Source organism: Micropterus dolomieu, linkage group LG20, assembly GCF_021292245.1.
Source record: "Micropterus dolomieu isolate WLL.071019.BEF.003 ecotype Adirondacks linkage group LG20, ASM2129224v1, whole genome shotgun sequence".
NCBI lineage: Eukaryota > Metazoa > Chordata > Actinopteri > Centrarchiformes > Centrarchidae > Micropterus > Micropterus dolomieu.
This window is the reverse complement of record NC_060169.1, coordinates 19731996-19754649: the sequence shown is the minus strand read 5'-3', so window position 1 is coordinate 19754649 and position 22654 is coordinate 19731996. Positions and strand designations below refer to the sequence as shown.

The following is a 22654-nucleotide window of genomic DNA, read 5'->3' as shown; positions in this document are numbered from 1 at the left end:
CATTTAGTCTATGCATTTAAGCGGGTATCATTATACTTCCATTAGAGGCTGAGTTGATCTGAAATGCAAATACCCCTGATAATCCACTCCTCTCTCCATGAGCTTGATTGCTTGCTCTTCATTAAAGTGTGAGTTTGTGGTTTTAGGTCCCTTTCTGCAGTATGTGTGTTTTTACTTGTGTGTGTGTAAGATCACATACTTTTATCTACCCGAAATGCTCAATCATGATTGGGCATTTATTTACTTCATGGGAATTGAGATAAGAAAGCTGACAGTTTTTTCAGTGATCATCATCATCAGTTTTTTCATCATACTTAACAATACTATGTGTGACAGACATGCCTCTGTACTCTACACAACAATCAGTTGGATAGAACCCACAAAGCTTTACTGCATGGCGGGCTGTTGTCTGTCTTACTAATAACATTTATGTTCTCGCTGCAGGTGTACGCACCATCTCCAAACTCAGAAGACTTTAACAGAGATTCACCATCTTACTCTTCTCCTAAACCCTCCAGCAGTATGTTTGCAAGCACTTTCTTTGGTAAGTTCAAACCCATGTTCCCATGTTTACTCTGCAGCATTGTTATTTACTAAGAGAACTATCCGGTGCTGCAGTTGAATTCTTAAATCCCTCGTACACCATAGGTTTCTAAATTATATCTTATATTCTATTACTTTCTGTTTTTGTCTTGAGTCAGTAAAGTCTGTGCATTATTGACGTCATCAAATTCAGCTCTGCGGATATTGTGAAGAAGTGTTTTTTGCACTGGGCTTGTTTTTGCTTTTAAGAACATAATTTGTTTATTAATGATAATTTCATGATGCCAGACTGATTCAGTTTTTTTGTAGCCTGTGTTCAGTATTTATTTCAGATCTGGACAGAAAAGCAAACCACTTCTTCGGTTTTAGCATCGTGTTATCTCAGCAGTGTTCAGGACAAAGATCCTGTTTCATTTAAGATCCAAAAAAAGAAAGAAAAAAAAGCGCTCCTTAGATGACTACAAGTTTTAACAGGGTTGGAGGTTAGCCGCCGTCTGTCACGAGTGCATGTTGTATACAAATAATATCCTGAAATGATTTTTTTATCTTTAGATGGTACCCACAGTTCGTCTGACCCTTGGAACTCGTCCAATGGGATCAGTCAGCCCGGCTATGGGGGAATGCTGGCAGGATCTTCATCTCACATGCCGCAGTCAGGAAACTACACCAGCTTGCACTCACATGACCGTTTGGTAAGCAGCACCTCTCAGCTGGTGATGCCTAAGCATATAAACAGGTGATAAATGATTGTTAGTAACTCTGTTTTGCATCACACTTTAGAGATCTAATGTGTATTGCTAAGCACAACCAGCACGTAAATTCTTTTTTAGCCCTCCACCAGCTCAGTTGGTCACCTCCCACAGTTGGAGTGGGTGTGTGCGTCTTAAGTTGTTGTCTGGTTATTATCAGTGAAGACACTGCTGACCCTCTTTGTGTTTGATCTGGTCTGGTCCGCCTGCCTGCTTCAGCTGGCTGGGCATCACAGGGAGCCTGCAGATGCTGCCTGCCCTTTCTTTATCTCTGTCCCTCCCCCCAGTAACGTTTGCTTCATCACAGCCTGGGGGGGATGTCAAAGGAGAATATAGAATTGAGAGAATAAATAAGCTCTTTCTTTCTCACAGACACATACACGTTTGTGACCGAAAATAGAGCGTTTTTCTTTTCAATCTTCCAGAATTACCCCGCACACTCAGTCTCTCCAGACATCAACGCCAGTCTTCCTCCCATGTCCAGCTTCCACCGAAGCAACACCAGCACTTCACCATTCGTCACCGCAGCGCACACCCCGTCCGCCAACGCAGCTGATGGGGTCATGGGTACGTTCTAGTGTACAGTTCAGCTACCTGCTCAGAATGACTAATTCAGTGGCCCCCAGTGTAATCAATGCTGAATATTCATTCTGTAAAAAGTAGGGAGTCAGGCAGTTGGATGGCTGCCTTGTGTACCATGACCACTTTTCATTTGTCTGACTTTGTAGTTACAAAGCCTCCTTCTGTGTTTTCTTAGCTGCTGCAAATCGGGGGAACGCCACGGGAAGCTCACAGACTGGAGATGCACTGGGGAAGGCTTTAGCCTCGGTGAGTTACAGACCCAGATTTAACTTGGACTTGGAGTTTATTTTAACAAGGACCACTGATGAAAGTGAATCAAAGATTTGAATTTAAAACAGAGTTGCCATCTACTAGATTTAATTCACTTATAAAATTGCATTATTTTCCAGATTGCATCAATGACTGTGTTCCCATGTGTACTTATCCTGGTTTTGATGTTGGATATGATGTTTACATGAAACGTGAGAAATCTGGTTATTTATATCCCAGTATAACACTATTATACACCACTGTAATTCTAACACTATCCAAGTTTCTGATGATCTGTGTGCAGCTGTGTCTTGGTTTGTCACCATCTCAGCCACTACTGTGTGTTCAGTACTAACAAAGCCTGAATAAGGTGTTTACATGCCACAGTTTCTATTTGAGTACTGCAGGTAGCATATCCAGGTTTCTGAAACTAGGATAGGGTGTTTACCTGCAGAACACACAACCAGGATACTCCAAAAAGCTGGCTAAAGCATTTGCTCTCAGCTACACTGAAGTCTTTGCATTTCCCTTACAGTCTGACCTCTTCTCAGGCCCCATCTACACTACTCCGTTTTAGTTTAAAAACGGAGAATTAAAACGAATGTGATCTCAATCCAGGGTGGCGCGGTGTTGCAGTGGTTAGCACTGTCGCCTCACAGCAAGAAGGTTGTGGGTTCAAACCCCAGTTGCCCCGTTCTCCCCATGTCCGCGTGGCTTCTCTCCGGGTGCTCCAGCTTCGGCTCCAGCTCCGGCTTCCTCCCACCATCCAAAGACATGCAGACTAGGTTAATTGGTGTCTCTAAAATTGTAAAATTACTATTGTGAATGTGAGTGGTTGTTTGTCTATGTGTGGCCCTGTGATGGACTGGCGACCTGTCCAGGGTGTACCCCGCCTTTCGCTTGATGTCAGCTGGGATTGGATCCACCCCCCGCGACACTGTGGAGTTTCAAAAGGGGTCGGCAGTGTTTTTAAACTTCTCCGTTTTAGGTCTTTTTTTTCACCGTTTTAGTCTGGACAGGAGGTGCAAACGTAGCAAAAGGTCTCCGTTTTAAAATGAAAACGCAGTAGTGTGGATGGGGCCTCGGGGTGTGAAAGTCTTGTCTTATACGTGTCCATACTCTCAAATAACTTTTGCTTTCTCTGCTAAATAGAATAAATGTCAGTTCTGTCTTTAAACAAAGTGACCTTGGTAATCATGCAGGGAATTAAGTGCTATACTGACTGCTGATTAAAACAGCCCAGAGGACATGTTTTTAGTTGTTTTTTGGCCTAAGCCTGGATAATTGTGAGCTTAAACTAAGAGTATTCAAGAAAGGGAATTGTACATTGAAAATACTCCTAAAGCCAGTGGATTACACTTCACTTTGGGAAACCAGCCCTGCATATCTGTGACATCCTGTAATGTATCATAGTAAGTGTTTAATTTGCTGTAGCTCACAGAGGTTCATCATGAAAAGAAATATGTCTTACAGTTGGACACACATCAGCTAATGGATAGACTACTGGTTTTATATTCAGTCTCTACTTATACTGACAGTATAAGAGAAACTGTATTTAACAATATACATATTACATATGGATATAGTCTAACCCCTGGGCACAAGTCTTCTATCCAAGTATGATTGCAATAACAGCTTTGCTCAGTCTTTAGTTTTCACCTAAGAGTGAAAAATGGAAATTTACAAGAAACCATCTACTGGTTTAACATGTAAGCTTGAACCTACACATTTAATAAATGTGCAGATGTGATGAAAGCAGACAGTGTGGAGATTCAGAGCTGAAGCACAGAGAGTAAATCTTTAAACCGAACAAAATTACAAAGTCTTGTGGAAATAATGAACATTTCTTATCTTATCCCAATAGTGTTAAACATGTTGCATGGACAGGATGCATGCATTGACATATTTGTATTTGATTTTTTGCTCACTTTTAATTTCACACGCTTTAGCACAAGCTGCACATTTAGGAGGAATATTTCTTACCAGTGTGAAGACAAAATATGAGAGTTTAGGGACGGTAATAACAAATTAAGTCCTTTATATTTGCAGACTCAATTCTATTAGCATGACAAAGCTGGAGTGAAATGGACATGGTTGGACTGGGGTGGGGGTGGGTGGATGGAGCAGGGGACACAGGGGAGTTTATAACTGCTGTGGCTCAACTCCACGGGCCGCCCTTTGTAGAGCTTTTGTTCTCCGCCCTTTTAAATTGGCCGTGCTTATTGGCCCAATGCCGCCTGCGGGAGCGTAACTGATGATGAGGCGGAGCTTCATTTATTCCAGTAAAATGAGCCATGTTTCACTTTGAATGCACCGTTAGTCGCCAGTGAGTGAAAAGAATTGAAAGTCATATATTGTCGGGTCAGAAGTCACACTTATAAACAGTTTGTTTTGGCGAAACCAAGAAATATTTGGAAATTAGTTTGAGTCTTGTAGGTTCCCGACAGAGTGATGACCACAATATTAATCCCCCTTAGTATCTGACGGAGAGTAAAAATGTTACTCTACAATGTGAGTGTATAAAACCATAAATAGCCATTCCTCTCTTTACAGACGAGAGCCGATCCTGCTCCTCCACACTCTAGTGACTCACTTCAGTGAAACCTCTGTCCTGATACTCCAACTTGATTGAAAAACTAAAGCCCAGAGATCAAGATTGAATAAGGAGATTATTAATAATGAGTGCTTTCTATCATCCCCCACAGAAGTCAAAACGGTTTTCCCACAAGCTCATTTTGATCTTAACTTGGAGGAGAAATCTCTGTGGATCTGCTGTTTTTTTTCTCTGCTAATTAGTCAGGATCCACCATTAATACCCTGAGTTCTCTGAGACATGTTCCATTATGGCACAATATCCTCTTATTACGTGGGGGTTGGAAATCAGGGATGTGTTTGTGCTTTAATCCAGCATTTGTTTAAACAAATGAAATCCCTGTGGAAGTTCTGAAGAGGTAATCTCCTGGTTCCCTTGTGATTGACATGTCATCCTAAAACTCAGTGACCTCAGTGTAACCTAGCAGAGGATGAACTTGCATTCACTTGTCCAGAAAACCAAAGCATTTGTTCTAGTTGTCCCCCTTTAGAGAGTTTAGAAACATAAAATCAATAAACAGCAGTTGAGTCATACTAGATTTTACAATATGGTTCACAGTAAAATATCTGTTGCAGGCTGAATGCAGCCAGTTAGATTTACTGTTGTTGGCTGGTTGTTTCCAGGTTGGGCGTCTGCACTGTTGACTTGTACGGGCACTGAGTCTTTATACAACTGAAAAACAAACAAAGTACTAGAATATGAGTAATTTTATTTCTAAAACGAAACGAAAATTCTGTTGTATTGAACACCGACCTCTTATCTAATAGTCATCTTCAATGTGTGTAATTCAACCGCTTACACTTGTTTAATCTTTAAGATATGTCCGTTTTAAATATCAATCTTTTTCATTTGGTGATGAGTGTTTATTTTGCTGTACACTACACTCAATCTGAAATTTGGAAAACTGAACCTGCATTTACTTGTTTGGATTCCCGTTTGAATTCAGTGTTGGTGCTAGAAATCAGTCAGACTGGCACACAAACAGCAACCAAAACTGTATTGAGCTGGAGAGTTGTATTAGTATTTTGTAGGGTTCATCATCGACGTATAAGAAAATAAATCCTTAGAATTAGACAAACACAGGAGATTAAACATAGCCAACCACAGATATTGAAATTTGCCAAGAAAAGTATCAGTGCAGTATTGATATACAATACGAATGGTTAAACCTTTTTCAATAAATTCACACACATTGAATTAAGTAAAAGACTAACAAGAAGATAAAAGTCCAGTTTTTAAAAGTTTAGATTCCTATGCAGCATTGATTAAAATCATTAAAGGTACAGATATGCAGTATTTGTCTCTTGGTGTTAATCTTCAGCCATAATTGACTGACGTAGAGAAGTGGATACAGACCAAGACGCAGGCAGAAGACATCAAAGTGAATATTGTTAAAGGCTCATTTTCTTAAGGCCGTGCTCTGAGCACAGATGACTGGGAACGGCTCATATGTATGCACTGAGCATTTTTATGACGTCGCTGACAGTAAAATCCACATAGCTGATGATACATTTTTGGCTTGAAGATAGCAACAGCTGTAACAAGTATTAAGAAATGGTGACCAGCTATATATATTTCATTTCGGGCTGCTGATGGTGCATTAATGATGAACCCAAACCCTTTTCTCTCTCTCTCATCCTTTCCTCAGATTTACTCACCTGACCACACTAGCAGTAGTTTTCCATCCAACCCGTCGACACCAGTGGGTTCTCCTTCACCCCTAACAGCCACAGCAGGTGCTGCCTCAGCAGGCACCGTGGTGAATGCTGCCGGCACCCCGTCTGGAAGGCCAGGTAGAGCACCAGTGTTGTATTTTAATCTCATACGCTACACCAGATACTAACTATAAAATAGAACATGTACCTCACTGAAACTAATTTATAAATGCTTTTTAAGAGCTTGTGACAGACGCACACCGGTTGTGTTAGAATTAGTCTGGAATAGCCATGCTAAATAAGTCCCTTTCTTGAATATGACTTTATTTAATTTAATTACTTTTGCTATATAGTGCATTAGTTGGATTAATTAAAGCCCAAGCAGGATGAAGTGTGAAGTTTCCCTAAAATTTAATTTAATATCCTTTTTAGTGGCTAAGGAGCTCTACTCATTCTCTATAAATTCTCCAATCTTTCTCTATGCCAGGGCAGTTAATGTCATTTTGTACATTAATCCATTCTAAAAGAAAGCTTAGTTTAGTCTGGGATAAGGCTGCACAGCCACAGAAACAAATGCAAATGTATTTTTCTGGGAACAAACATTAATCTCAAGCAAAGAGAATGGATGCTCTGTACCAGATTTAGCTACTAGCTGTTTTCTAGCTGCACTAGTTGTACTCAAAAGCATGAAATGAGTGTTGCAAGTTTACTCTGACGATATAGGTCGATATAAGAAGACTATGTACAGTCAGACATGTTGACAGAGGCCAGAGAGTATTTGAAAGCGAATGAGAGAAAGCCCAGTGTGTTGTTATAGCGGGCAGTTGTGTCATGTGTGGTAATGGAGTGGTGACAGCTGTCTCTATGTATGCCCCCCCCCCCACCCCTCAGCTGTTGCCCTGCCCCGTGGACAGCTGTTCCCCCCCAACACACACACACACACACAGACCAGGCTGCAAAAGGCCTCGTTTATCTGCCAGTGGGTGAAGGAGGGTGGCTGTGACTCAGCTGATGAGGAGGACTATGACAGCCTCACACAGGGAGATCCCCCCTCTTGACCTATTTACAGTACAGCATGCCACACCTGGCAGCATTACAATGACATTTGTAGTCTAGTTTATCATATAATATGTTCAGAAAAACAGATGCTATCATACTGATATAGAGGTCAGTGTCTTAAGTTTTTATGATAGAAAACTCCAATTTAATGAACATATATAAATTCAGTGTATGTTTATTTATGGAATTCATATATGTAAGAAATAAAAACATAATGTAAATGAATACATCTGGGATTTTTAGAAATGCATTGCGTTTCACTAATTATTCACCCTTATTATGCTTCTGGGGTTTGAAATAGAATGATACTTGATACTTGAATGGTACTGAAATTGGCACAAAATTTGGCCCGCTGCTGAAAATCCATTCATCATTAGGATTACACCAATATACAGCAACATTACTCAAGACTGGGTTGTTCAGTTAGCCCTCTCTGGTGCACGCTGGGACCAGAGCCCCAGGCCAATTTTTCATAGCCGCCAGCCAGCAGAGGCTCACGTGTTCTCGTCTCACTCACCTGGGAGAAAACTGAGGCAGAACAGAGGCCTTTTCATTTCCTCTTCTAAAGTCACTTTTAATAGTCTGTTAATTAAAGTCTGTTTTTTCCTGAGGCTGTGAGTGTAAAGAAACATGAAAACTCAAGTACAGACAGCCACAGTTTTGTGAGACATGTCATTAGAATGAATGAATGGGAAAAACTTATTTTAAATAGTTTATTGAGCTTAAGGGAGGTTTGATTATACTTTTGTTTGTCAAAAATATACATTAGGTGCTTACTCTCTTTTCTCTGTCAGCATAATTCTGGTACTTTGGAAAACCATGGTATTAAGGTTAGTGGTTTACTGTGTGTTTGCTCTGACCGCATAGGCCTTGATTTGTAAAAACAAACGCTGAACAATTAGGAGTTGAAATATTGCATCAATCTACTCACAGATGAGGCTAGCTTTTGAATTACTCTTTAAATGGATACAGTTTGATCCCAGTCAGCATTCCCCAGGCCCCTCAGCTTTAAATGATTCCTCTCATCCTGGTCTGCATTTTTCATTGCCTTGCTGTGGTAAAAAGTGGATAACAGAACCCAAAAATTGTTTTTAGATTCAATCTAAATGATAGATAACCAAAACAAGGTCTCCATCTGTATAGTGTGCTACAGTGGACTCCATTTACCAGGATGCAGTCTGGGTTTGACATCCTTCCACTATAATGGACACCAGAAGAGCACCGAGAGCCCTAAGCTGGGAACGCCCACAGACATCCTTTTCTGTAAATAACCTGGAAAGGTTCATTATTGTCAGAGTCCATTAAGGTTATTTGATTGTATAATACACTGCCTCCTGTTGTACATGGCAGGCAGGTTACTCAGATGATTTTGCTTCAGAAAAAGAGAAAGAAAGAAACGTTGTGCTGGAACTGGAAATGTGATGAGCAGATGTGGATTCCTTTTTCCTTTTGCACTAATTTACACCAGATCAAATCAGCTTGATTTGTTTTCCTGTACTGGCCTGAAGATTAACATTTTGGCTCAACTAAATCCACTGTGAGCTTCTTCCAGCCAAAGGTAAATTGTATTCTCTTGTGGAGAGCATCTTAAGTTTCTCCATATTTAGATTACATGATTTACAATGCACGATTTTTCATTTGGAATGAAAAGATGGAAAGTGCCATGGTGAATTTGACTTCTTGGCCGGTATTAGTATAAATGAAACAATGGTGCTCAGATGATTCAAGATGTGTAGTCTTCAAAATATACTACGACAAACTGACTCTACTGCCACTGCATCACCAGTCAAAAAAGTGTTTGACTGACAGGAGAAAGAAAACTTTGCAACACTTGCACATGTAGTGGAAGAGCATGAACTTGATTGAACCCATATGTTTGGCATATTTCCGTCATCAAAAACCCAGATGAAGGCCATGTGCCTGAAACACATTTTTGATCACTCTGATGTGTTTCTAGAGATTCAAACGTTTCCAGGAAAGAGGAAGTGTGAAGGAAAACTGGTGTCTAGAATCAGATTTGATAAGATATTCCTTTATTGATCGCCTGCAGGGGAAATTGAAATTGGCACAGCAGCACAGGGGATCAGTGCTCATATTCTTCTCCAGCCTCTCATGGCTATGCTTATTAACATGCAGATGCAGCCCACATTTCAGGGTGGAACTGGGCATTATGCGAATCCTCCGCCGGCTCGCGTGTCAGGATGCAGCCCAGTCATCAGGAAGTGATGCAGTTGAGTCCTAAAAGATAAAAATATCCCGTGTAGAACAACAAGATACCAGAAATTCAGGATGTCTGTGTGTTATGGCTGCGTGTTATTGTGTGTGTCAGGTAGATTTTGAATCAGTGTCCCCAGTGGAGAAGCATACAGCTATCAGCCATGTTGACCTCTGCTACATCTCTTTCTCTCTCCCCAGGTACCAACCAGTGGTCCCGCCCTAGTGGACAGACCCCGTCCTCTCCAAATTATGAGAACTCTCTTCACTCACTGGTAAGCTCCCCGTCCTCTTCCGTCCTCCAGTGAGGGATATGATGGATGCCAGCCCTGTATGAGTTACCCACGAAGGACTGAGCTAGCATTACAGGGAGATTCTTGTCTGACAAATGTTTTGCTGAGGAAGGTGGGGGTAGAGGGATAACCAAACTGAACAATACCTGTCCCTTGGGGAATTGCCATCTGTCCTCTTCTCCGTGGGCCAGGAAGGGGATGACAGTTGGGGGATGGGTTTAGTTAAGGAGGCTGGTGTGGCGATGGCAGCTGTTTGGTGAACCACTTCTCCAGGATTCCTGCGCTGCCATGCGACCAGAGCTGCAGATCAGCTTTCATCCAGCCTACTACCTGATGCACATTTATATTTTCTGCTCTGAGGTTTTTTAGAGGTCCCGCCTTTTTATTATAGAGCACTTATTATAACTGAAGTATAGCTCTTCATGATGAATAGAAATATAGCAATAAAGACAAATGATACAAAACAGTGTTTGCTCATAATCATAAAAGACCATGACCAGACCATGGTCTAAGTCTAAGCAAGGTTTAAAATGTATGTGTTTTTAAAAAGTGTTGTTTAAAAGTATTTTCTCATTGCCATTATTGTCCAATTACGTTATTAACCTGCAGATGTGTTTGCCACAGTAAAAATCTGCATACTGTCTGGCTTGCTGCTGGTTTGCATCTAGAAACTCATACAGGCTTTTGTTGTTTTGTACAATTGTGTGAAGATCGTGTGAAGAGGATATTGAACATCACCATGTCGATGTTACCTCCCACTCTGCCTCCAGCATTGTTTTGTCTCTTCATGGCCACCAGAGATAAGTGAGCATACACAAGTGAAGCTAACAATGCAAGTGAACGATATCAGTTAACCCGAACATTAGCAGCAGATAAAAGAAAGGTGAATTAATGTCTTGTTTGACATGTATAACATGTATAAATGTTTGGCTTTTATATTTGTATATATTTAATGTTAGATCTTATAGTTGTTAAAACTGGTTTCTTTGACTTGTAGGAGAGAAGGCAGACCTGCAGTGGAGTAAAAGTTAGTGGCTTTTTACAGTGGCAAACAACATTGACTGAGACTTTTCAATAGGAAAAAAACATTTATTAACTGTAAACTCTGGTGGGCATTATCTTCTAGTTGGTAAAACCTCTTATCACTGCACGTTTTTCTAATCTACGCTGTACAAACGGAAAACAGTGAGCCTTAAGAATACTTAAACTTTATACTCAAGGACTCCTTATTACTTGTACTTAAAAAGATTCCATTACAGTTTTTAATGTAAGGCAGCAAAGGAGAGTTCAAATGATGACATGTTGTCTGGATTTATTCTACTGTGTTTTGTTGAAATAAAATCATGGATCACAGTTCCCTGGTAGTTGAGTCAAAAACTACTTGGGCATTTGGAAATCCCCATTAGTTCTGGAAAACAGTGATGAACAACTGTCTAAACATGCGAGTTGAGGATAAGGTTACAGTCGAAGGGATTAATCTTGTGAGTGAATATGGTTAGCGGTGCCACCAACAGCAGTTTGTATTAGGTTGCTTTGACAATCCACAAAACATTCCTGTAAAGTGGCCTGTTGCTTCACATCACTTGGGTATAGTGAAATGCACAGCATTGAATATAACAATGCAAAGTAATATTGGGAATTATAATTGTATCTCTCAACGGTGATATTGGGCTATGGAAAAGGCATCTTTTTACCAACGATGGCATTGTTTCCAACAGAGAAAAAAACAAACACAAAACGTCTGTGCCAATGGCATAAATAAACTTTTGTTCATTGTATTTAATGTGATGTGGCGGATGTGAACTTTGTGTAACACCTCATTCAACCTCAAAGAAAAGGCAAAAACACAATACTGAAGAAGGGGTTATAAAATTTGCAAACAACAAACATTTTCATCCAAACAAAGTGAATGGTCAGCAGCTGTGTGCTTCCTTCCAAATCCTGCACTTCTTCTCTGTGTGTCTTTACAAAAACAATCTCTCTCCACAGTGAGTTTCTTAGCATTTATAGATACTGATCTTTTTTCATAATCCTGTCTTATTCTTATTTGACTTTGCCAGAAAAACAGAGTTCAGCAGCAGTTACATGAGCATCTCCAGGATGCCATGTCTTTCTTAAAGGATGTCTGCGAGGTACTCTTCAGATAGAGCTTTTTACTCATTACATGTTCCATACGTCTTTCCTCATTTTGTTTTCTCTCAAAAGTTCGGCTTGCAGTCCACATTCCTCACGGTGACATGCAGTTTAATTTTTATTGCCTTTGTTGCCATATAGTCATGTTATGTTGTCTTTTCAACCATTCCAGCTTGCAGTAATCTGCTTAGGTGCAGATGTTAAATTCTAAATTAATTGTTGATGCACTCCAAGTGGCTTTTGTGCATCTGTCAATTTCTCAGTTTGACCACACTGAAGCTATTTGTTGACTTTTACAACTCAAGCTGAAATGGCTCAATAGATCCTGCATTTGAATTGCCCTCTTTTATCTTATGTTTCAGATGTTTTTTTTTTTTTGTTTGTTTTGTTTTTTTTTTGCTTCTTTTCAAGTCCACACCATACAATCAGTGTTTTCAATTTTTGTCCTAATGTGCTTATACTAAGCTGCTCTCTCCCTCTTTTCCTCCCTTCTGTCTCTCCCTAACCCCTCACTCTTCAATCCCTCTGGTCCTCCCAGTCTCGAATGGAGGATCGTCTGGACAGACTGGATGATGCAATCCTTGTTCTGAGGAACCATGCAGTGGGCTCCACCGCCAGTCTGCCCAGCGACATACACAGTCTGCTGGGACAGGCACAAAATGGGCCAATAGCAGCCATTGGAGCAAACTTCCCTGCCTCTGCATTGGTTCCAAGTCGGACAGCAGCGATGGTACGAGAACTTCACAAAAGTATTTAGATCTTAGATTTAATGTGTATTCAGGAAATTGCACAAAGTGAGGGAGAAAACACATGTCTTTGGTGTATTCCTGTATGTTATTTGTCAAACTTCACAATACAAGGGGCCACCTGTTCAGAACAGGTCCGCTACCATGGGTAAAATCTAGACATTTTCTACACACGAACAGTTGAATCTATCTGGACATATTTTCCGTAAGTGTAATGGCTGGCCTATGGCTCACCCTCCTCTTGAGAGCCACTGTATACACAAGGGCGAAAGAGAAATGAGAAAAACAGGCGTAATGGAGTAGAGTTGTCCTTTGGTGTAGGAAGTGTTTGTGCGTTGCACTCCTTTTAGAGTTAAAATGTAAACCTTTTGAGAAACAAGGGAATGCAGGTATCAGTATAAATCATGATCTGTTCACCCATCCTCCATCCGAGGAGGATTTAATTTTAAAGAATGAAGAGATTTGAACACTTCTACAGTGAAAATTAAAAAGGGGCGACTCCTCCAATTGTAATCTGGAGGTGTTTGGAAATGATTTGCGTCAACTTTTTAATGAAGTTCAAAAGAGTTAAGATCTCATCTGAAAAAAGATACTGGATGCAAATTATTCATATTTAATATAATATAGCCCTGGTCTTATGATGAAAATTAAATCCTAAAATGATTAACAATAAATTAGATATTACCTTCAGACAAGACCAGAGACCTGTCTACTTTTCCAGAAGTAGAGCTATTCATTCAACTTTATATTTAAGTAAGTTTTTAATTTAACGAGAAATATTCCATTAAAATATGTATATGGTTCATTATTCAAATCAATGAGAAACAGTATATTTGTACTGTTAAGAACCGCAAATACCAGTTATTTTAATTATGAATGAATCACTTGGTCTGTAAAATGTCAGAAAATAAGTGAAAAATGACCCTTGCAATTTCCTCAAGCCTGAGATAATGTCTTCATATTGCTTGTTTTCATCCAAAACCCCACAATATTCTGTTTACATTAGACAAAGACAAGCTGCAAATCCCAACAATTTGGAAACTGGAACTGGCATTTTTGCTTGTGACAACAAATTGTTTCAGCTCTAGTACTGCTACAATTTACCTGTTAACTAAACCCCCGTCATCCAGGTCCGGCTTCTTATCAGGATTTTTTATGTCCCTCTGTGGTCTGTGGCTTCAGTTCAATTTATCTTAAATACAGTTTTTTTTTTTTTGTATGTTATAAGGGTGTCATTGGGTGTTTTCACTCTGATACTGGAGTCTTTCAGAGTAGCTTGTTTTGTCCCTTAACAAGAGTTTTTCTGTGGTTGTCAGAAGAGCTCAGTTTGATGTATTTGTTACAGAGAGCTGGGCTGTGGCAGTGATGTTGACCGACTGAGACTCTGAGATAGAACATACTGTGTCTGCACTAACACAGCACTTCCTGTGTGGGAAGAGGTCCCCTCAGACAGAGCTCACCAGCCTCGGCACAGCACAGCCACAGGCTTTTTATTCCAGCTGACACCCCACCCTCTACCCTCTTCCACCCCCTTTTCATCACTTCTTTTTAACAACCCAGGAAATCTGAATCGTTGGAAACGTGTGTCTGAACCCGCGGCCTCCACCCAAATAGAGGTCCTCAGCTGTATGGTAATCAGGCCCAGCCATGAAAATGGCAGCGTTCTTTTCTTGCCAGAGCCCCAGCTTCCCTCCTCCTCCTCCAGACAAAGAGCTGTTTGGACACCTGTTGAGAGCACAGCAAAGATTAGCGTAGCGCTAAGGAAGGGGAGGGTCTCAGGGTGGCGGGGTTAACAGAGGCCAACAGTGACTGGGGATCACATTCCATAAGAAAAAAGGGGGGATACACTCCACCCTCGATTTCCCTGCCTTTCTCTGGCTCTCAGAGGGGAAATCAAATATCTCAAGAACATGTGGTAAACCTCAGGAAGGAGGGACTTTGTGGTACAACACGGTGGGAGTTGACCATTCTTAATTCTATGAATGCAGACAAAATAACAAGGAACACAGAGAACATAGAACGATTTGTCTCATTTTAAATTTTTGAGAAACCGACGTGGTCTTAGTTGTGGTTACAGAGAGTTAAGTCTGAGAATGTTGCTGCAGTGAGTAGCAAATCATAATGCAACACAAACAGGGACTTTTATTTTGTTTTTCACCCTTGTTTATGCATTCTACAACATACTACTCTGACACAAATCACCAAAGCACCCCCCAGTGTTGGGAATGACAGACTTGAATGACTTATTAAAACCTGAACTTGTCTCAAAAAAAATAGCTTTTTATATGAACAGACTGCCAAATAGCATCAAATATAAATTTCTGAATAAATTCTGATACTATAAGTTGGCATGCACTCTTGCTGATATCTACCTTTATTTCAGATCATCCATTTTAGACTCTTCTCTTGCTCAAAAGTAAATGTAATTTATCCATCGTCTCCAGAAAATGTCTGCTTCCTTTCTTGACAATGTCTTTCCTGTCTGTGTCGCAGCAGGGTGGTGCACACGCTGACGATGCTGCCAGCATGAACAACAGCCAAGGAGGCCTGCCCAGCGCCGGCTCTGCATCCACTACAGAACTCAACCATCAACTGGAAGCATTCAGAGGTCTGATACACCCCCGCTTAGTCTTATCAACTCTTTACATGGCGGCCATGACATGATATAATGCCTTACCTTCACATTTACATTTTCTACTACAGGTCTTACTTCAGCCCTGGCTGGCCAGTTGCCCGCCACTCTGGAGCTGAAGGTGGAGAAACAGGACAAGGAAGAGATGCACGATAACCTCTCCACCGACGACAAGTCAGATGATGACAGCGACAGAAAGGACATGAGGACACCCAGAGCAGGCACACGCACCAGGTAAGAACATGTTGATACACAAACAAACAAAAACCTTTTTCAAAAGTGAAATTATTTAGGGTTTAACTAATGTTTTGTTAGGAGTGAGTATTGTTTGAACCAGCCCAAATCTTGAGGACTGATCCTGTGGTTATGGTTTCGCAATTTACTTTGATGGTTTTTTAAAGTTGCAACACTTCTGCTGGCACAAAGGGAGGAGAACGCCTGAGCTAACCGTTAAAACTGAATTACATATGTTTGTGCTCCCCCATCCCCATGGCTGCCCCCTTGTCCGGCCCAGTGACAAATCAATACATAATTAAATAAATAATAAAACAGACAAAGGAGTGTATTAATACTCTCTTGTTAAAGTAAAATCTGTCTGGCACAATATGGTATCCAGCTCATCATACTCTATGCCAGGCTGCTGGGCAGGATAGGTTAAAAAATAAAAATAAAACTGAATTACATATTGCTCCAGGTCAAAACATAAATGTGCATTATGTTAATTTGATTAGCATTAATGTGTGTCATTCATTTTGGTTAATTAAATTGAGACATTTAATGTTGATAATGATCTTTTTACTAAGCGTCACTTGATCCTTCAACGTAGTGAGTTCATATTATTACATATCAGTTTCTAATTATCAGCTGCATCTGTATACAACCATGACATTGTTTCAGTGAAGATTTGTTTTAATTTTGTTGGTGGCCTGTGGGTTTTATTATAATAATAAAGAAATGTATTTGTTAGGCTAGTTTCATCCAAGAGTATGTCATCAGTTTATACCAAGGATGACATGAGATCAAATATCATAAATGCATTACATTTTTTTAGCTGGTGAAGGTGACTTTTGAGATTACACATATATTTTTACTTTCAGTCAGAGAGAGTGGGAGACTTCTTTTTATTTTCAGCTTCTGTTTGTTTTTTGTTGTGTGTATTTAACAGTAAAACAGTTCTTTCTCCCACAGTATCACTGAAGACGAGGACCTGAATCCGGAGCAGAAGGCCGAGCGTGAGCGCGAGAGGAGGATGGCTAACAACGCCCGTGAGCGCCTTAGGGTGCGAGACATCAACGAGGCCTTCAAGGAGCTGGGCCGCATGTGCCAGCTGCACCTGAAAAGCGAGAAGCCCCAAACTAAACTGCTCATCCTCCATCAGGCTGTGGCCGTCATACTTAACCTGGAGCAGCAAGTCAGAGGTCAGAGTCCACCTAAGCTTTAAACTTGCATTGTTGCTGTGACTCAAGTGTCAACGCTACATCACATCAAATCAGTATTGATTCTTTAAAATGCTTAATGTTTTCACATAACATTCCTGCGGTGGGTAATTTCATTTTAGTGTCATATCCAGAGAGAATGACAGTAAATGTAGTTATAAAAAGGAGCACTGCAGTAAACAGGGCTATACTCTGATTTATAGGGAGCTGTTTCACGTAGAGAGCTGCCAAATATGGATACTCAGCCAAAATATCACAACACCAGTTGAGAAACTGCTGGGAAGCTGTTTAAGCCAACGTGGCAATATAGTAGCTGATGTCATTCTTGTTTTCTGTAGTATTATATTTATAGATATTTAAGTTAGTAGTGCTGTTGAAGTCAGTAATTGTGTCTTAATGCTTCATTCACTCACTGAAATGCTGGATATCATGTCACTTTTTGCCCTCAGGATGTGGTATGATAAGACAATGGACAGATCAAAGCTCTCACTATGTTTGTTCAAAGAAATGAGAGAAAAAAAAAACTGGCAGAAAAGACTGATTCTTGTCTCTCTGAATGTACAGAGCGGAACTTGAACCCCAAAGCAGCCTGCCTTAAGAGGAGGGAGGAGGAAAAAGTGTCTGGTGGCTCCGGTGACGCCCAGCAAGCCCACACTGGGGTCCATCCAGGCCTGACTGACACATCTAACCCTATGGGCCACCTCTGAGTAGCAGACAGGTACTCTCACCTTTAGCTCTGCAACTAACAGTTATTTTTAACATTGATTAATCTGAGGATTGTTATAATCAATCACATTAGGATTTCAGCAAAGTCATTAGGTTCTTTTTTCTCTTCTTAAAACAAATTTTTTATCTTATGACATTCTGTTAAACGATGGAATTTGTTGCACTTATTTTATATCTATTTATCTTTCTTGTGTTTTGGGTTTGATTAACTTAAAAATGGTAATCACAGTAAAATGATATAAACCGAAAAGAAGCAAATCTTCACATTGGAGAAGCTTGAACTATGTACCATTTGCCATTGTTGAATGATAAATTACTTCAGCGATTAATCAAGTAGTTGCAGGTTAATGTATGTTAATGTATTAATTGACTAGTTGTTTCAGCTCTACTCACCTCACTGAAATGAGCACCTATTCGAAACAGCAGCAAAAGCACTTTAAAATCACCCATTTGAATCCTAATCTTGAGCCTAAAATATAGATTATTGATGCACACCTCTGATCAGTGACTTTCTCCCGCCCTCTCTCCAGATCAAAGTGATCCAGATCATTTCGGTCCCGTCAGTGACCTTGCTTCCCAGTGACAGACAGGACTCACAGTTTGTGACACCAATTGGAGGAGACAGACCACTTGGAGCAAAACTACGAGACTAACACAATCCAATCCTAAGATTGAAGAGGAGCCGAGCGTCCAGCTCCCTGTGACCAGTTTCCATCTGCAAATTTCTCCCCGCAAAGAAAAACCTTCAGCACATATCACTGTCTGCAAGAAGTGTGTTGCTTCTGAACAATCAGAGACTTCGCAATCTCCTGCAACCGTATGTGGAAATTGCCTTGTGCCTAAACTGAATTGACGAATGCATTGTAACAGCAAATTGTTTTTGTTTGTCTGTTTCTTTTTTATATATTTATTATGTTATTGAACTATAAAGTGTATGTCTAAAGGGAAAGTAAGTTCAAAGAGAAGTATACAGCTTTTCAGTTCATCTATAGTTTGCCAGTGTCACCATTAAAACTGAGCACTCCACCCTGGTAAATCTTTGGCGAGGCCGAGATGAAGGGAAAATATTTGGGCACTGAGAAGGTTAATTTATTGGCCAGTTCAGAGTGATATTTCTACCCAATTGTTGTTAGAAATGAAGACGTAAGTGCCCCATGTTTAAAAAAAAAAAGGAAAAAAAAGAGGATATATTATTTATATTTATATTTTCTTCATTCTGCCGCTGGCCACATGTGTAACCAAAACTACCTATGTTTGTTTTTGTGTAGTTAAGATTAGCTTCTGTGCTCCTGACCAGCAGAATAATAGGCCCAACTACATTAGCAACAACAATATAGTCTACAAAGGTGGCAGACTAATGGCAAACTCTAGGTTTACTGAAAGCTCAGATTTAGTTGTGTTTTTTCCCTCCGCAGTGAGCAGTGAAAATACAGAGAGCAAAGTATTTGCAAACCTTAGCATTCCCTGCATATTTTTAGTGTCTTAAACTAAAGGAAAAGGGGACTTTTGTTGCCCTTCGGCTCCTTCGCCATATAGTGTTAAATGTAAGCGGTGACAGATTCTTGTCTTTGTTTGGCCTCCTGACAGTTACATGCTCCTCAAGTCAGCACAGAGGTGGCTTGTTTTCGTTTTTGTTGTCATTTTCACTCCACCAGCTAATCAGAGATTGCTTGATGAAGTTTAAAAAAAAAATTACAACGACGACCACACTATCTCCTGGCCTGATGAACACATCGCTTAATTTTTTTTTCTGTTCATATCTCAAGACATTACATTTACATTTAGTTATTCTGAGTAAAATGTAGTTATACTTATTTGTGTTGTCATTTCTTTAGGCCTCCAGCATTATAATGTCTACTTTCAGTCAGCGGAGAGAACTTCTAAGTTATTTTGATCCATGCCGTGATATACTCAGTACAATAAGCCAGACTAGATATTTCATTGATATTGTTGGATATCATAGAACTGTAGCACAATAATGAACAAAAACGGTTAACAGGATTTTCTTTTATGTTTCAAGACATTGATCATGGCTTTATTTTGTTTTCCCTATCAGTGTGCATGCTTTACGTTTTTTCCTTTTATTAAGTCTTTGGTCTTACGACTTGCTTTTTATTCCATTCATTTCTTTGTATATTGTCGTCTATTATTATCTACACCTTAAACAAGGCTGCCACATTCAGAATGACTATTCTGTACAAAAAAGGGACTTAAATTAGAATAAAAGATGCCACACCAAGAGGTTACATTAAGGATTTTTGATTTAACAGCTTTTGTTTAGTAAAAAAACAAACAAAAAAACTGTAAAAACAGTTTTTGTGTATTTTCAGACTGAATGTGGCCTTGTTCTTCATTTCAGTATTCATGAGCTTGTATTCATGTTGGCAGACTTTGATTGAGGGTATAATGTTTGCCTCTTCCTGCTCTCTATCCTTCATTTAAAAAAAAGTCCTGTTCTTCCTATATTTCTTTGCTCCTCTGTTTGCCAAGTTAGACTTTGCTGTATTCCCAGATGCTTTCCCTGTATAATATATGAAAAAATCAAAAGAAAAAAAAAACATTTGGCTTATTTTTCACTGTAGTTATTAGTCTTTTATACAATAATACTGTAAGAATATTTCTTGGATTCTAAATATTACTCTTTCTAGATTTTTGAAAGCAAAAGTTTTGAGTAAAAAGTTTCTTACTTTATTTTACTATATTAGATAGTAAAATGTACGGTTATTTACAATAACCTATCCATTATAACAGGAAATTTACAAATGGCATCTCAAGAACACACAGTAGCTGAGTTGTTGCTCGCAGTACATAAAAAGGCTTCGTATAAGCTCCAGATTCCTAAAAGTACAACCTCCATCTTATACTCCAGTCTCCGTTGTTGATTGGTAAAAGATTTGTTCTTGTGTCAAATGAAAAGGTATTGTCGATGCACATCAAAAAACTGCGGCAACGGGAATTTGAAATTTCTGTCTTTTTCAACAGAAAAACACAATGTAAATAACATTTATGTTGCAATAAATGTGCCATCTTTTTTTAAACTCAATTGTATGTGCATTTATTTCTCTCACTGAGCGAACACATTTGTTTCTGTTTCTTCTCCATATTTGCATTTTCTCTTCTCCATAAAGTTTTATTTTATGAAAAGGCACAGGAAGGATGAAGTAAGACCAGCTCAGAAACATGGGGTTAATTTAGATTTCCTTAATGTTATTGGGGTTTTTTTTCAAGACATTTCTACAGTGGATTTAGGCCAAATGAGTGTTTCATAGTATGTAACTCAATTTTGAAAACAATACCAGTGGACCATTGTAGTCTGTATGAAAAGTGCTATGAATATGTTTATTTTTAATAAAGTGTGATAGCATACTGTACATGTCCTGTGGTCCTGCTTTTTTTTTGCATTAGATTTTTGCATTCAGTGTGAAAAGGAGCTAGAGACAGGTCCTGTATGAAAGCCATTCCAGCAAAATGGAAATGCATATGTTTATCAACACTGTCACAAATATTGTACTATGCATCATTTCAATACAGAGGCAATGTTTTAAGCTACAAAAGTAACTTAAAACAAATAGAAGAACTGAAACTAGAGTGCAGGGAGTTGATACAGCCATTATGATGCAGTACAAAGCTAAAGTGTATTCTCTAATAAATGCTTTTGGTGGAGGTGGTTTTCTGTAAACTGCAGCTCTCAATCTGCTACTTGTGCTGTGAATGAAGTTAATGAATCCCAAGTGTTGTGAAAATGCTGCTCTAAACCTGGAGGACTATTGTGCTGTAAATCTCAGACCTCGTCCATCTGCACAGAATTATCCCTGTGCAGATGCAGATGCAGATGCAGAAGCATGAGAGTGCTCATCACATCCCTAGAGGTCTGATCACAGTTAATTTTTCCGACAGAGGTGACACTTGGCGGAAAACTGCTGACTGCTCTTTCTGCCTGTGGTGAGATCTGCGATGCAATGTAAATCATGACTGTCATCTTTCAATAGTCTCTGCAGGGAAAAACCGAATGTGTGAGTGTGTTGGTGCTGCGGCTGGTGGTGGTGGTGGTAGTGCATGTTTTCTGTAGGAGTGGGACCACCGTGTCTGAGGGCTGACTTCCTGTCATGGCTGCTGGGCCAGCTGACAGAAAGTCCTTGGCTCACATCCTTGAAGCCCGACCAAAGAGCCTGCTGCTGCTCCTCCTGCTCCGAACAGTAAGATCATCCGTCTCCCTGCTACTTATCACGATGCATGCTGCACTAAACATGCTCCTTAAATTGAGCTTTTCTTTCAAGCATATTACTATTTTCCCTAATTATCATTAGAAAATTACACACGCATAAAATAAAGTTATCTTTTTGTTTTTGTTTATTTTTCCTTAATACAGCTTAACAGCATGGTGAAGCTACAGTAAAATTTCTCTAAAATACAGTCAAATTAGTAATTCAGAATAACATTAGGAAAATAGCTTTCTTTGATGGTTTCCTACTATATTTTGTTTATATATACAGTATCTCACAAAAGTGAGTACACCCCTCAAATTTTTGTACTTATTTGACTATTTCTTTTCATGTGACAACACTGAAGAAATGACACTACAAAGTAAAGTAGTGAGTGTACAGATTGTATAACAGTGTACATTTGCTGTCCCCTCAAAACAACACATCACACAGCCATTAATGTGTAAATGTCCAAATTGGGCCCAAAGTGTCAATATTTTGTGTGGCCACCATTATTTTCCAGCACTACCTTAAATCTCTTGGGCATGGAGTTCACCAGAGCTTCACAGGATGCTACTGGAGTCCTTTTCCACTCCTCCATGACAACATCACGGAGCTGGTGGATGTCAGAGGTTGAGGAGACCCCACAGACGCTCAATAGGGTTTAGGTCTGGAGACATGGTTGGCCAGTCCATCACCTTTAACCTCTTCTTTAGCAAGGCAGTGGTCGTCTTGGAGGTGTGTTTGGGGTCGTTATCATGTTGGAATACTGCCCTGCGGCCCAGTCTCCAAAGGGAGGGGATCATGCTCTGCTTCAGTATGTCACAGTACATGTTGGCATT

General features: G+C 39.8%; 1 protein-coding gene across 6 annotated transcripts in view; it reads left to right on the top strand.

The window, feature by feature from the left end:
• Nucleotides 1-20648, top strand: part of tcf12 (transcription factor 12) — a 79662-nt gene extending 59014 nt beyond the window's left edge. For 2 of the 6 annotated variants that reach the window (XM_046031927.1, XM_046031930.1), the window contains 12 exons: nt 445-544; nt 1096-1235; nt 1718-1859; nt 2050-2120; nt 6365-6509; nt 9846-9919; nt 12609-12800; nt 15310-15424; nt 15520-15682; nt 16622-16866; nt 17449-17602; nt 18141-20648. In XM_046031927.1, the coding sequence (XP_045887883.1) occupies nt 445-544; nt 1096-1235; nt 1718-1859; nt 2050-2120; nt 6365-6509; nt 9846-9919; nt 12609-12800; nt 15310-15424; nt 15520-15682; nt 16622-16866; nt 17449-17591 (1530 nt within the window). In that variant the 3' untranslated portion in view covers nt 17592-17602; nt 18141-20648. Of the gene's footprint in view, nt 1-444; nt 545-1095; nt 1236-1717; nt 1860-2049; nt 2121-6364; nt 6510-9845; nt 9920-11997; nt 12070-12608; nt 12801-15309; nt 15425-15519; nt 15683-16621; nt 16867-17448; nt 17603-18140 lie in introns of all 6 variants that reach the window. The other 4 variants (XM_046031929.1, XM_046031933.1, XM_046031932.1 and 1 more) reach the window with 3 other exon arrangements.
• The last annotated feature ends 2006 nt before the right edge of the window (nt 20649-22654 follow it).